A 15560-nucleotide genomic window follows, 5' to 3' on the forward strand; every position below is an offset into this window, starting at 1 on the left:
CATTTATAAGGTGTACCTGACCCAACCCATGTATAACCCAAAAATGGGTTCGACCTGGGTTGGATGCCCTAATAAAAAATTTAGATTCAAATTTGACTGTTCGTAAGATCGAGTTGGATTGCATTTCACGTTAGAAACATTATAAGGTTCAGAGAAATCACCCCTAAATTCGGAGTCAGCTTGGTTGGATAATGTGCAGTCAAGGGACATTAAATCATATTTAACACATTTTTTAATTCAGATCTACTCGAATGATTTCCAAATCTGCTAAATAAATTTTTAGAATGACTCAAATTTTGGGTCAAGTCCAACCAACATTATGCCCTATACAATCATCATCAAATTGTTTTAGGGAAAATCATTTTCCTACTCTTCCATGGGTAATCAAACATACCCTATCAACATGAATGTTTCATCCACCCACCAAGTGAAGTACCTACATCCCCAAAAATCAGCTTCAATGGTTTGTCAAGTCATTGAGTTTAAAAAGAAAAAAATGAGTAATTTTTCTCCACTGCAGTTCCAATTCTCAAATTGATGAAACTGGCTGCCAACCCCTGTATAAGGACTGATGAAAATGAGAATTCATATCTTGAAATCACCGATCAAGTTAATTTTTTTTGTGGGTCCACCATAGAAAATAATCATCTCAACAAGCCTCAATGAAAAAAGAGTAACATGTGTCAAATATTTTATTGAAACTAATCAGAAAATCCACACCGCTTCAATTCATTGATATTGTTTCATCAACTAAAATTAGCAAATCCGCTTCAACTTCAAGATTCTATCTTCTTCAATCTTCAAATCTCAAGAACAAGACACGGAATTTGTGGAGGTTGAGGTTGATGGATCATTGGGAAGAAATCCAACAGTTTTATTAGTACAATCCCCCCCCAAAAAATTCCTATTTTTATCCAAAACTTTCCCTGATTCATCCAAATTAAATTCAGACCTCTGCTGAATAATTTCCCTATCTGAACTTGGTTTCTATGATCTTGAGGGGGGAGAGTGATATCATCTAGACATCAAAGTGTCATCCGAAAGTTGGGTCAGCTGAACAAATCCAATTCCTCCATTTAGCTTTCAAAAGATAAAATTTAATAATTTATAGTAATATTCTTTGTAGGATACACTATTCTTTTCTCATCACAGTTAAAGTGATGATCCTATCTTTGTCAATCCACTGATACATAAAATTGAGTCAGTTTCAGAAATGCATTCATCTTCTACAAATGGAATGGTTTTCCACACTTTCAATTTCAGCGTGTTAGTCTCTTCACCTGCAATTATAAAAATTTACCATGAGCGTGCATTGTTCCAAGATTAGAATCGATTGAAGATATGAGTCTCACCTTCCATTATTTTGTTGTCTTCCACGCAAATGGCAGCATAGTGAGAATTGGCCAGTTCAAAGAGTGCAAATTGCCAGTTGGTAGTAAGGTACTTGCAATCATCAAAAGCTTCCACGACTATTTCAAATGCCTAAAAAAATAATTATAAAGATAAAATAGAAGAGAAATTTTCAGGACTGAGCATAATGAACACAATACCACCATGCAAGGAGTTTGGTCAAGGCAGGTCTTGATTCCAAGGTGACGCTGTAAGAATCTAGACGTATAAATAACTCTCTCAAGTCTCTTATGATAGATAGAAAAAAAAAAAAAAAAAACTTTCATAAGAGTGAGTTGATGATCCGCACTTTAGATCAAACCGTTGTTAAAGCGGATCAAATACAATCTGTCTTGTTCTGGTTTCGGAGAGGTGTAGTAGCTAGGACACATACTGCATGTTCTTGGGCTTTCTTTGACATATTAGAGCTATGGTTCTCATGAAATTAGGGAAAGATGGAATTTTGTACCCATACCCTGAGACTTGGACCGAATTTGATAGGTAGATGGACAATCTTGATAGTTTCTCATCATTAACTCTACTTCAGAAGACTTTAAAAAAATAAAAAAGGCTTGTGACATACCTCTGAACTGTGGTCTAAGGGAACTTGATAGCTGGATCTTCTACTAGTATCTCTGAACCAGATAGTAAAAGTCTTGAAAGGTGCAGCAGAGAATCCCCTCCCCAGTGCTTTAACATATGCTTCCTAAACGTAAGATCCATATTTATAAATTGAAGAATGAATCGGACACTTAGAGCTGAGTGTAAGTCGCTAGTCTTATCAACATCCTTGTTTGTAAAACTTGTTATTCCACATAAGAATATGCTTTGGTTGGTATTCTATATGTTAAAGTAAACATACCAACAATTAACTTGTGGAGCAAGCTGGTTCTTGTCTCAATAAGTACATGAAATATCGAAGAGTCGTCCTAGAGTGACTGCACAGGACACTGCGTTAGACACTGAGCTAACGTGGAGGTGTCCATAGAATCGTAGATGCTTTTCACTCGTACCTTGAGGAAAGGATCTACGGTTCCGTCACACCTCCACATCAGCTTAGTGTCCAACACAGTGTCCTATGCAGTCACTTCAGCATTTTTCAATATCGAAATCCATCAAGTGTTTGGCATTTACATGATTAGCCATTAATCCTGATAGGAATTCTTCCCTAACCACTTCCTCTGCCATTTCTTCATGGAAAGAATGTACTAAAATTCAAAATCTCGGTCCGTGTGGACATTCTTTTGAAAATTTGGTCCTTTGATTTTTTTTAGTGAAATTACAGTTTAGAGATGGACCAAGTATATCAATGGGATTTGCACTGCCTGATGATCTTTAATGTGCCTGTTATCACAAGGTTTTATTTGATATTTGCTAGTGTTCATGAATCTTTCAGATTCCCTTCTTTATCACAATGTAAATAAGTTATACAATATGTACTCAACACAACTATAAGAAATGTCTCACCTTAAGTGTCCATATTTTAATGAACTCTTGCCGTTGAATCTCAGGATCTGGAATAGCATGCAAGTATTTTACTTCATGTGGTGAGAAGTAACGTTGAGCAAAAGATGAGATGTTGTTCCTTATCTTCCTTTGCTTTTCTTCCACATCAATGCCTATCTACAATTAGAAGTAGCACTTACTAACAAGTGTATGAGCATTCACAGTTTGCTAAGGCAAAAAAGTACAGCTAAGATTTGAACTAGAGATTTTGTATTACTGGCACATCTACAGTCACACCACACGCTATCAAGGATGATGTATGTGAGATGTTGAAATGCAAAGATGGTGGCTCCCATTTCTCATCATTTTGCCACTCTACCTATTCATATTTACAATATTGTATTAAAGTTAGAAAAGTAAAAACAGTAAAGAAAGCATTGTAAAGAAATTTAGTGGCAATTTCACAAACGAAACAGAAGCTAAGGTAGATATACTGACCTCTGGCTTCCCAAAAATATTCTTCCCGAACTTCAACGTTCTTGGACTTACTTGAGAGTTCGTATCTGATCTAAAACCAAACAGGATAGATATCAGAAAACAATAAACAGGATGAAGAGCGACATATTATCACCAGAAAAACATGATAAAAAGAAAGGTTCAAACTTACTTCTAAATTCGAGGTCATGGTTGGCATAAAAATCAGGTCACTTAAATGGGTCAGACCATAAAAAATGGTGGTCTGATTTCACAAAAGATTTGGGGAATATCAAATTTCTCATATAGTCATAAGAAAGGTATAGTACCATACAGTAGCTGATGTCAGCATCTGGATCTAGTTGCTCAGAAACTAGTTGGCCTTGGTCCACGAATTGATATCAGAGTCCAGATTAACTCTCTGAAGCCAACAATCCGAGAGGGTTAATCCCCCCCATTAACAATTAAATACAATATAAGCCTCAACAACAAGGCCTTTTTAACCTTGAAAGTGGTTGATATCTCCCCAAAAATTCACCAAAGAGAGTGTGTAACATGGCATTTTTCTCACCTCTCTCTAAAAAATCCCTTGAGATTTGATATAATAAAATCCCCTTTGGGATCGAATGCCAATTAAACCAAAAGACGATAGGTATAGAGTCCAATCCAGATTAACTAAATAATCAGAGGATAATTTCTCATTAAATGAGATGGATTTGCAGAGATTGTCTCTAAGTGCAACAATTAAGAGGATAATCACTCTCATTAGATGGGTCATTTTCTCAGCATTCCTTTTCTTAATTAATGGATTGATCTCCATCTTAGTAGAGAAGACATAATTGAACTAATCACAATGTCTTATATGTAAAAAAATAGGTAGTTTCTTCCCAAAATTAGAAAGAAAAAATAAATCCCCAATCAGTGGGATTGACATATGTGATCTTTCAACGTCAATCACATACGGTAATTTCATTAGATTTACCACTTTACCTTTAGCACATAAGTGGTGTGGACCAAGAAAGTGAATCCTTACTAAGCAAAGGGGGATTCAATTACGTGGACCATCCTGATTTTCATCAATGATGTTTACCCCATAATTGTCTGGCTAAAATAGCCTTACTGGTATTTTCCTTTTCCAAAATCCCAAGACCCAAACTTATTATAAATTTCACTGAGATTTTTCAGCACTTAAGGAAACCACAAGATCACAAATAAAAAACACCCGAGTGTTATATCCCCTTGCAAAAAGGTCTTGAAGATATTCGCACAATACCCAAAAATCGTGAAACCAAGTAAAATCTGATTCTTCTTTGAAACAATGGTAGCTCAGTTTCTAAACTTAAAGACAAGTCTTACCAATATGACATCCTACTTCCCTTTCATCTTCCTCCAAATTGCTTGATCATTGTCATCATCAACAAATCCTCATCCCAAGAACTTGAGGTTGGCTTATCAATATTGTCTAAAGCCATATCTTCTATTAAGTCAAGTGTGTTTATATCCACTCTCCCTACCACAATCCATGTCCTTTTGGTCTTCCACTCGCTCTTTTTGAACATTGAATCTGCATGTTTCTTCTAACTGAGGCTTTCACAAGTCTTTGTTGAGCATAGGCTTTCAAGTTGATCACAACATTGGGAGAATTATCATTTAGGGTTTTGCATAGAGTTGGGGGATCACAGGTAGCCTCCCTAAAGCAGAAATTGGTACCCTCAGTCTTGGAATCAGTATATGGGGACTCTTATTCAGATTCTTCATCTTGTAGGCAAAGCCTCCTACGAAGAGGACGAGGTCTGGGTGGGTCCCAAGATGAACAAGGAGCCTTTTGATCATGATAAAGATGGTGGAGCTACACGAAGAACCAAACAATTCAAAAGGAAAGGACAACAAAACAAAGATATCTTGAAATAACATAATGCACTCCACAATTCCAAATACACCAATTGTACTCATCTTGCACGTTGAACTCACTTTTATGGAGTCCTAATGCACTTCATGATTCCTAATACACCTGTAAGCTTGCCTCAATCTTAGACGCATATCCGAGCTTGCACCAGCAAGAATGACACCTAGTTTCTGATGGGGCGAAAGCAGGCCATAGATAATCCTAAAATCATTCATGGGGTGGGCAATCAATATTCTAAAATTGGGAAAATCCCTTCTTTTCCTATCTATAGAGATAGGTGTTATAGAGGTCAAAATGGATTCGATGGCATTTGTCAATCTTTTAAAAAAAACACAGAAGGTTGATCTAACCTAGGGGTGCTAACTAAAGCTAGATGTCTATGAAGAGGATGTTTCTGTGATGATTTTTGCTTCGATGTTAGTCGTTGAGCTTCACTTAGGAGGACCAACACTAAGGGAGCTTTATTGTTATAGGGTAAAATTGGACTACATATTTGGTATGTATTTTGGGTTGGTTTATTTGTAAATGAAGAGGGTATCTTGTAATTTTTCATGTATTTGGAGAATAATTATAAGTAAAGGGGGGTATCTTGTAATAATTGTACAAAAGAGAAGTGAGGGGTTATTCTGTAATAATTGTAAATGTAAGTAAAGAAGGAACACTCTATAATAATTGTAAATTGTAAGTGAGGGAGTGCTCTGTAATAATTGTAAGTGAGGGAGTTAATAATAATTTCCAAGATTTTCTTTCTATAAATTGAAGAGAAATCTTAGAAAATAGGCATAATTTACTTTTAGACGCAAAAAAGAGATAATTAGAAATGAGCAAAGAAGAGATGATAGAGGAAGGAGAGAGCCTCCATTAATGGAGCTCCTAATTTGTAAAGTTTCTTTGCTTTTCTTAATGAAATTCTTCAATTTCCTTGCAATCTTTTAGTTTCTTTGTTAATTTTCTTTAAATCTCTTGTATTTAATTTCTTTTTTTTTTTTCAATTTAAATCCATCAAGAACACCTAAATCTAGATCTAGAACCGATCACATTGCCGTATTTCGAGGTTAGATGGTAGATCATCTTCCTTACAGTTGGGACGAGATCAACCAAGAACTCATCAATGTCCCCCAATTCAGATCTGAGAAACATCTCGTGAGTTATGAACCATCGAAAAAGGGGAAAACAAAATGGTGCTTTCATTGAAATATTTTGATTTCCCCTCTATAGTCATAGTTTGTGGGATGTTTCTCAGATCTGAATTTGGGGGACATTGATGAATTCTTGGTTGATCTTGCCCCACCGCAAAGAAGAGGATCCGCGATCCAATCACGCAATACGGCAAGGTGATCGATTCTAGATCTGTTTTTTGAAGTGTTATTGATCGGATATAATTAGAAAAAAAGAAATTAAGAAGAAACAATAAAAGAACAAGCAATTAAGAGAAACTGATAAAGAAACTAAGAGATCAAGATAATATTGCAAGAAAAATTGAAGAAATTCATTAATAAAGAATAAGAAATTTTTAGATTTTGAGTTCCATTAATGGAGACTCTCTGTCTTCTCTATGTCCCCTTGTTCACCTCTTTCTCATTCTTTCTAAATCTCTCTCTGTGTGTATAAATTTACAAAATAAATTATCCTTCTTTCTAAGATTTCTCTTTTATTTATATAAAGAGAATCTTGAAAATTATTACTAACTCCCTGACTTACAATTTACAATTATTATAGAGTACTCCCTCACTTCTTCCTTACAATTATTACAAAGTAACCCCTCACTTATAAATCAGCTACAAAACACCCCTCTCTACTTACAATTACAATTATTCCCAATAAAATGCCCCAATTATGATTACAATTACAAAATATCCCTCTTTACTTACAATTCTCCCTAACAAATTAATTAAGAAAAATTTAAAACCAACCCAAAGACCCACTGTTAGGTCAACCCACCTCTCCATCATTCATTTCTGCTTTGGACTGCATCTTTGTATGTGGAAGCCTAGCACAGTCCCAATGTTAGTTCAACTCGCCATCAAGCTACCACTGCCCCAACTCATATCATTATCACATGTGGCCCAACAGCAGCCAATGAACTCCCACCTTTCTATATCGTTTTCACCCAGTCTCACTTTCAACTTCTTTCTCTTCTGCCCACATTGATTTTGCTGGTTTCACCCCCACAATATGCATCTCTTCTTTTCTTTTGCTTCCATTATTGCCTCCCCATCTTACTTTTCATCTCACATAAAATCACAGCAGCCTCTGCCCAATCAACTCGTTATTTTCTACTTTCCTTCCCCACATCGTTATCATACCCTCTCCTTTCCATATCGCTATATCGTGTTATCCCCACAGCAAGCTTTGCTACTTGTCATCTCGTTTTACCTCCCCCACTTCTCCATTCGAGACTATGCAGCACATGCACTCACTGCTAATCATTTCTGTAATTTTTTTTTTGAAAAAGTATAATATATTAAAAAGGAAGAAAAAACAATATACAAGGAGGCCGAGAAAGTCTCACAAATAGCTACAAAAAGAAAACAACAACATCAACAATTACATAAAGAATTCCATCTAAAGACAAAATCATCAAAAGTAGTCCCCTGCTAATCATTTCTGTAATTTAGCCTAGCATAGCAACAACAAGCAAGTTGCTCTCATCTCCCAATTAAATTGTTATCATCTTTTCTCATCTCATATCGCTTTCTATCACAACAGAACCACCCCATGTCGTTTTCATTTCGATCTCGCTATTTTCAAACTATCCTCTCAACTGCTCCATTTCACATTCTACTCCAATCAATGGAGCTTCCTTCAAACCAAAACTCCAACATGACGTTAAAATTCCATAACAGCAGCCAGCTCATGCTGCCATTTCATTGTGCCACCTTTCACTTTTCATTGCCAACTATGGTATGGTTGCCACCTCTTACTTAGTTGCTTAGTTTATTTTTCCAATTCTTTGTCAATTTTCTTAGTTTCTTAGTTTATTTTTCTTTTGTGGTGTTCCACTTTTTTTTTTGTTATTTCTTTGCAAAAAAAAGAAAAGAAAAAAATAAATTATTATTTTTTGTTTCCCTTTTAATACAAACATGTTAAAATTCTTGTTTTTAAACAAAAAAAAAATTTGTTTCTTTTTATCCATACAGCCTTGTGCCATTTTGTTTGAGAAGATATATTCCTTCATCATTTTTTAGATATATCATTTTATGAATTCCGATTACATTTTATCAATCGGATAAGCCAATGATTTTCTTTACCTGAATTTTGCTTTACTTTATATTTTGTTTCATTAGCAATATTGGCTTGAAGATTGAGTAACACCCCACATTTTTCTACAAAAAGATATTACCATTTGAATGGTATTAATTATTTATCTCTGTCCTCCCTTTTGGGATGACTTGAGATTCGAATTAATATCACTTTGAATGGTAGCATTTCATCGACTATGAGGTGTTATGCTGCCCAATTTTTCCTAGCCATTTTGCCTCTTGATGTTCTATTTGTTTATCAATTTTCAATATATTTAGAATTGGGCACAACTGTTTGTTAGAATATCATCATTGTACTTGTAATTTTCATATTGTCATCATTTTGGCCTAATCAATGCCTTTGGAATGTTTAGATTATTGATTTAAATCATCTTTGCATAATGTGTTGTTGTAACATCTTCAGATCTTGATGATCACACTCATGATATTTTCACAATCGTGTCGTCTTTTTTCTAATATTTTCTTCAAAACATTCTCATTTTAAAATATATATATGTTTTCATTTCTAAAAAATATGAATTTTCAAAAACAACAAAAAATGTAAATTAAAAAAAAAAAACAAAAAAAATGTGAATTCTCAATTTCCCCTAAAAATTCAAATTCGAAACCAAAGTTTACTTTCTCAGATGTTTCTTTTTCACAATGGCATATATTTGCCCCACTAGGGGGCTTTTTCCTCAATAAATGTGAAAATTGATTTTCTTTTGTTCTTAATAAAAAGTCGTATAATTTTCAAAATAATTTTTAAAAAGTGCTTCAAATAAAAAATGTTTAAAAAAAAAGTCAAAGTGAATTTCTATCATTCTTCCAAAAAATTGCATATTTTTGGAAATAATTTTCAAAATGTCCAAAAAAAACAAATCATGTTTGGAATATTGATTAAGTTGTCCTTATGCAAAATGTTGAAAATTTGTTTCTATTTTGATATTGCAAAATGAATTCGACAAAAAAATATTTCAAGAAGAATTAAAAAAATGTTTCAAAATGATTGTTGATGTCCAAAATGTTCTGGATATCTCAGAATGAAAATGTTTTCAATGATTCATGCACCTAAAATGTTGCGACACAGCTGGACGCATCCACAATGTATAGGATGCTGGCACTTGCAATGTACAGGGAGTTCCCATGATTGGTCAGCGTCGTCGAAGGTGCCTCAAAATGAAAATGTTCAATGATTAATGTTTCAAGCACCTAAATGTTCCAACACAGGATGCTGGCACCTGCAATCTACAGGGTGTTCCTGCACTAGGCTAACGCCGTCAATGGTACGCAAATTTGTTGAATATTAAAAAATGTTTGTAGATGACGAATTTCAATCCTGGGACCCTCTTTCAAAATGATTTGCAAAATTTGCTAATTTTTTTTTAGTGTAATTGCACATATTGCACACAATTCCACAAATTTTTTGTTTTTATTTTCTATTACTCTTTCAAAAATGAAAAAGGGTTTTGATTTTGTTTTCTTTCAAAGTAAAAAAATGTTAAGCATGTGTTTTCTTTCTTTTGAATAATTGCTTATATTTTCTTGCAATGTAATAACAAAGTTTGGAGTATGTTGCAGGTGTCATTATTTTTGCATAATGAGAAAGTTTGTAAATTTTTATTGTCTCAATTGTATTTCTTCTTTACCAATTTTCAACTTGAGATGTTGACGCCACTAGGGGGCTCTATGATTCTTCTCTTTCCTTTGACAAGCGGGCTTTGTGCCTTAGCATTGATCATACATAACTTTTCTTCCCTTTCATGAGAAGGATTTGTCCCACCCCACTTAATGGCAATCTCAGGGCATTGATACTTCTCATTTGGTAACCCCAAATTCTATTATTAAGCGAAATTGAGGTATACACACTGCGTGATTCAATAAGTCTTACTCACGGCAACTCCTTGGTAGTGGTGGTGTTAGACAATATCATTAGCCTTAATAGTTTAACCAGGGTATAAACTTTCATAATATATGGTAACTTGCAAGATTCGATTGTTTGCATTGTTTCCTGTGCTTATCTATTTAAAGATCATTGACCCAACTTCTATGGTAGAACCACGCATGAGTTGGGGATCAATATTGGGATAGATGCCTCTTATGTTCGTATGTGTATAGTGTAAATACATTATTTTGCTAATATTCATCACTATCTCACCTCCGTGTGCAAGTTTGGAGTCAAAATTATAATAATCATTACTTTAAATATTACATTATTATTATTATTAATATTATATTATTATTAATGAAAGGGAGAATCAAATGAAATTTGACCATACATCTAGCAAGGGTAGTGCGCACCAGGGCACGGGCTAGCAAGGCCCTTTTTTGAAGCTTGTCTCCTTGCATGCGGAAAACATTTTCTTTTTCACAAGGTGATAGCAACTCCATATATTGATTTAGGAGAGAAGCATCCTTCACTTCATCAGGTACAATATACCAAAAATGGGTTTCCCTGTGAATTAAAAAAAGTGTATCATCAACTTTTCAAATATTAAAATTACATGATAGTAAATTAGATGATGATGATACATGTCTCACTCTATGTGTGTGTGTGAGAGAGAGAGAGAGAGATAATGGGAATGTATGTATAATTATGAACAAATCTATGAATAAAGGTTAGTCAACACCAAATCTTTGGGACAAGGCTTCGATGACATGAATGAATTAACTACAAAAATGAATATATACATGAAACCTCAACAAATCCATTATCTCTGATGCGTTCATGAATTATGATATTCATCCAAGTCTAGTCCCAACTATTTTTGGTCGGTATATGAATCATGTTCAACCATGCCATTTTATCCACGATCATAACTTCCATTTATGTGTTTTCTTTCCGATGGCTACTTGCTAAAAAACACATTGAGTAGAGAAACCAAAGTCAGAATACCTTGGAAAAAGGTCCATTAAGCATATAAATGATGCCATACTCAATGAGGCATACCATCATTTGGTTGCTTTATTGGAAGTAACTTCAACACTTCAACTAAAAGGTTTGAAGTTCAAGTCACGGTATCAACAACAATATCAACATACTCAATGAGGCATTATGTAGAGTGTTTATTTTCTTATGGAAAATTATCTTCATTATTCACAACTTAAAAAAGGTAACGAATTAAATATTTGAATTGGTTCACATGTAAGAAAGAAAAAGCTATTAGTAAAACAAGCACACCTTTGAGATGGAACAGCTACAGGGGCCAAAGGGGATGAAGAACAAAATAACTTCCTCGTGAAACAATGTATCTGCATTGAGAAACTCTCCCTACAAAGAGAAGAAAGCATGTAGACTCCAAACAAATTTTGTTGATCCTCTAGCGCATTTTCTAAGACAAATGTAACCACATCATCAGTTAAGAACTAAAAGAGAAATGGGACAAGAAGATAAACTGTGGTCATAGATCACTATTCCAATTTCTTCATTTCCTATGTATCAAGCTAGGTGGTACAATTAGGTAATCTAGGTTGAATCTTTGGTCCTTACACTAATATTAAGTTAGAGACCTGATAAAGTTATCGCCTACGTAATGTTTGCTAAATTTACATAGAAAAATGCTCATTTAAAGATCTCAACTGCAAACCATCATAATCCTGCACATGGAACAAGAATATTTACCTGGGTATGGCAAAGACATGGTTGGGTACGTTGTGGACACGTCATTTACAATTAAAAACAATGAAATGTCCTATACGGGTACAACATATAGCTCGAAGTACCATAGTAACACAGAGTCACACATGAAAGCAAGGGAGAGATAAAATGGACCTTCACAACAAACAAGAAGGAAAAGAAAATGTTGTAGGGGCCACATGTGTATAAATCACCATTAAAAAAGCATGCACAAATAAACACAGGTCGTTGAATCACTGCTCCACCACTCACATGGTTCCCAGCACCATTATCACAAGAACCATACCTATACATTGCTTTGATTGAAACTTCAACTATAAATTTGAAAAGGAAGAGAGAAAAATTCAATATTTTCTTGCACTCGGGTGGTTCCAGCACCATTATCACAAGAATCATACCTATACATTGTTTTGATTGAAATTTTGGCTATAAATTCAGCAGGGGGGGGGGGGGGGGAGCAATAAATTTAATCTTTTCTAGCACTCAGGTGGTTCCCAAAACCATTAATATATGAATCATACCTATACATTGTTTTGATTGAAACCTTGGCTATAAAATTTGAAAAGAAAGATCGAAAAAGTCAATTTTTTGTAGCAATCAAGTCCTAGAAAACACAAAGTTCCAAAATGTGGCGGGTTACATGAAACCTTAATCGAGACAAGATTTCAAATAAAAACTTGCGAGATCAAGGGACCAGTAAGGCCAAAAAGGTTGCGTTAAGGGCGCCCAGCCGCCCACCATATTGATAAGGGCACCCACGAACTATTTGAAATTCTAGTTTTTTTACTTAAGTTTTACCCTGATTAGAGCACCCCACCTCTTTCTCTCTTCTCCTCATCTCTCCCTTCTCCAAATTTGAACCCGGTAGTGGAGAGCTTTCCCACCAACAAAACTAAGGCCAACTACCACAAATATCACCGGAAATAGTTCACTTTCCGGAGACCATCTCATTCTCTCCCTCATCCTTCTCATGCTCTTCCCTATTTCATTTTCTCTCTTATTTGAGGCATTTCATCAAACACTAAACCTCTATCAAAGAAAATAAATAAATTACTTCCAAATTTTATCAACCACTGTAAAACAAGTAGAAAAGGTTAAATTTCTTTCAAATCAAATCAAAGAAAATCAATTTTACATATATATTCAAGAAATAATAAACTTCGATCAACAAAGAAAATTAAGAAAACTTACGTGGAGGTTGCGGTGCTAGTGGGGAAGAAAACGCGTGTTTCGGGCGGTGGTGATAGTGAGTATTGGGTTGCTCCACAGTGGCGTTGGCGTTGGCGTTGGCGTTGGCGAGGTGGGCGTGAGGAGGAGTGGGGGATGGGGAGCTTGTCAAGTCAACGAATGAAGTTGGAATAGTGGGAGCTAAGATCTATTGGCACCCCAACTTTTCCTTCGTAGACAGTTTTAGTACTTTTTTACAAATTATGACATAAAATCCTGACCCTGACATAAAATCCTAACCCCTCCCCCAAATAATAGAGCTTCTATTGGTATCCTAACATTTACTTATTATTAATCTTTTAATCATGAGATTTTGATGCAGGACATTTATAATTTTAAATAAAATTTTAATTTTATTAGATTTTATTTTTATTTTTAATTCTAGTAGAATTTCTATTTCATAATTATGTTAAGAGTACAATTCCTTATTAATTTTTAATTTATTTTTATTATTTAAACTATAATTAGAAGTGTTAAATTTAAATTTTAATAAGATTAAAAAAATTAGTATTATATTATACATATGTTAGGAAATATTATTTTTTAATATTTTAGTAAGATTTTTAATTGTTATAATGAAATTATCTATATAAGGAATTCCGAATATGAAAATTAATAATAAATTAATTATCTTTTTTTTTTCTTTTAATTACTTTTTAGTTTTATACTTATTTTCTTTCAAGCTAGTGATTACTTATCAATTGAATCTATTAATTCAAATTAATTTAAAGTATTTCATTAAAGACAACCTATCAAATCTATTGATTCACACATTTTCGCTATGTCAGATTTTTCTTAAAATGTGTACTACTTATGTCCAAATTTCAATTTCATTACAATGTTCATTTTATTTCCAAAACATGCTTTTTTAGTGAATTCGTCACTTTTACAATCAATAAATTTGTTGATAAATTACCAATGAGATCATAAATAAGGCAAAATCGTTAGTATTTTATCAACGTATTCATAGATTATAAAAGTGACAGATTTATTGTAAAATCATGTTATGAGAATTAAAATGAACAGTACACTGAAATCAGAATTTTGTCATATTTAGTGCATGAAATGGAGATTCATTGTTTAATTATTTTTAATAGGGTGTAATGAGTAAAAATAGGGTGCCAATAGCAACTCTATAACTTAAATGGTGCCCTTATTAGATTGAGCGCCCTTGCTAAGAAGTGGGGGCATTTAACACATGCCAAAAAAAATTTAAGGATAACATCCATATTCGACATATAAAACAAAAGGTAATCAATTTTGTTTGTCATTGGTGAAATTTTCTCTGCAATAATAACCTAATCAGGGCTTAGAAACAAATAAAATTAGAAGAAAAAAAAACGTAGGGTTTCAAAGAATTTACCTTTCACAACCTTCAACTGATTCGAAAAATCCTAAAAGTGATGTTCTTCACTGTAGATAAAATACAATTGATGGGAAAAAAATGTATTGCTTGATAAATGGGTAAGAGAAGAGAGCGAAGATAGTTCTACAAGAGAGAACATGAGGACAAATCAAAGATTGAGAGAGAGAGAGACTGGGGAAATTGAACATAGGTAAGAATAAGGTTGTGTTTGGAAAAAAATTCTAAAAAAAATACTTTAACAACTTTTAATTAAAAATGGGGAAAATCTTGAAAATGTATTGGTAAAAGGGGAATTTAGGTCTTGTAATTTTTTCAACAGTATCAAATCGACTTTGTTTGATAATAGGGAAAAGGGCGTTGCACTGACGTGGAGTTGTGCACAAAACTATAGATATTTTTCCTCGATATGCAATGTCTTACGCAATCAATCTATTATTATTCTTTCATGAATTTTTTTATATCTAAATGGTCCTTCAACCCTAATTATTCTTGTAATATTTTTTTGAATACCCAAATTAACATTTTCTCATCACATAGTTTGTTTTTCAACAACAATTGCAATTATTTTTGAAGAATTTTTACGGTGGATAACGAATGGAGAATGATATAATCTGAATTTTGAACATTTAAATGTATTTTCCAATCTATTTCGACAATTTGTAACAAAAAAAGTTAAAAAAGTTGGGATTCAATTTTTTTTAAAGATTTCATTGTAATGTTTGATTTGACTATTCATTTCACAACTATAATATATGCATTTTAGGTATTTCGAAAAGATTCATCCAATGTCGAGGTTAAAAAAATAAAATTAAAAACAACTTGATCACATTTACAATGTCGAGTTTAACATTTTTTATTGAAGAGATCAACAAT

The 15560-nt window shown here is 33.7% G+C and overlaps 1 protein-coding gene across 2 annotated transcripts; it reads right to left on the reverse strand.

The window, feature by feature from the left end:
• Positions 1-1054: 1054 nt before the first annotated feature.
• LOC147393291 (uncharacterized) lies at positions 1055-13499 on the reverse strand. Of its 2 annotated transcripts, none has more exons than XM_086456642.1 (9): positions 13286-13499; positions 11639-11728; positions 10737-10912; positions 3334-3398; positions 3113-3214; positions 2857-3012; positions 1973-2095; positions 1353-1482; positions 1055-1280 (listed from the first exon to the last, which is right to left on the reverse strand). In XM_086456642.1, the coding sequence occupies exons 2-9, from the start codon at positions 11713-11715 to the stop codon at positions 1153-1155; spliced, it is 957 nt and encodes a 318-aa protein (XP_086312768.1). In that variant the 5' UTR covers positions 11716-11728; positions 13286-13499; the 3' UTR covers positions 1055-1152. The 2 variants fall into 2 exon arrangements, with proteins under 2 accessions (XP_086312768.1, XP_086312767.1); XM_086456641.1 differs by having other exon boundaries at positions 11639-11789.
• Positions 13500-15560: the final 2061 nt, after the last annotated feature.

The sequence above is a fragment of the Akebia trifoliata genome, chromosome 10, assembly GCF_017979445.1.
Source record: "Akebia trifoliata isolate Shusen 1 chromosome 10, ASM1797944v1, whole genome shotgun sequence".
Lineage (NCBI taxonomy): Eukaryota > Viridiplantae > Streptophyta > Magnoliopsida > Ranunculales > Lardizabalaceae > Akebia > Akebia trifoliata.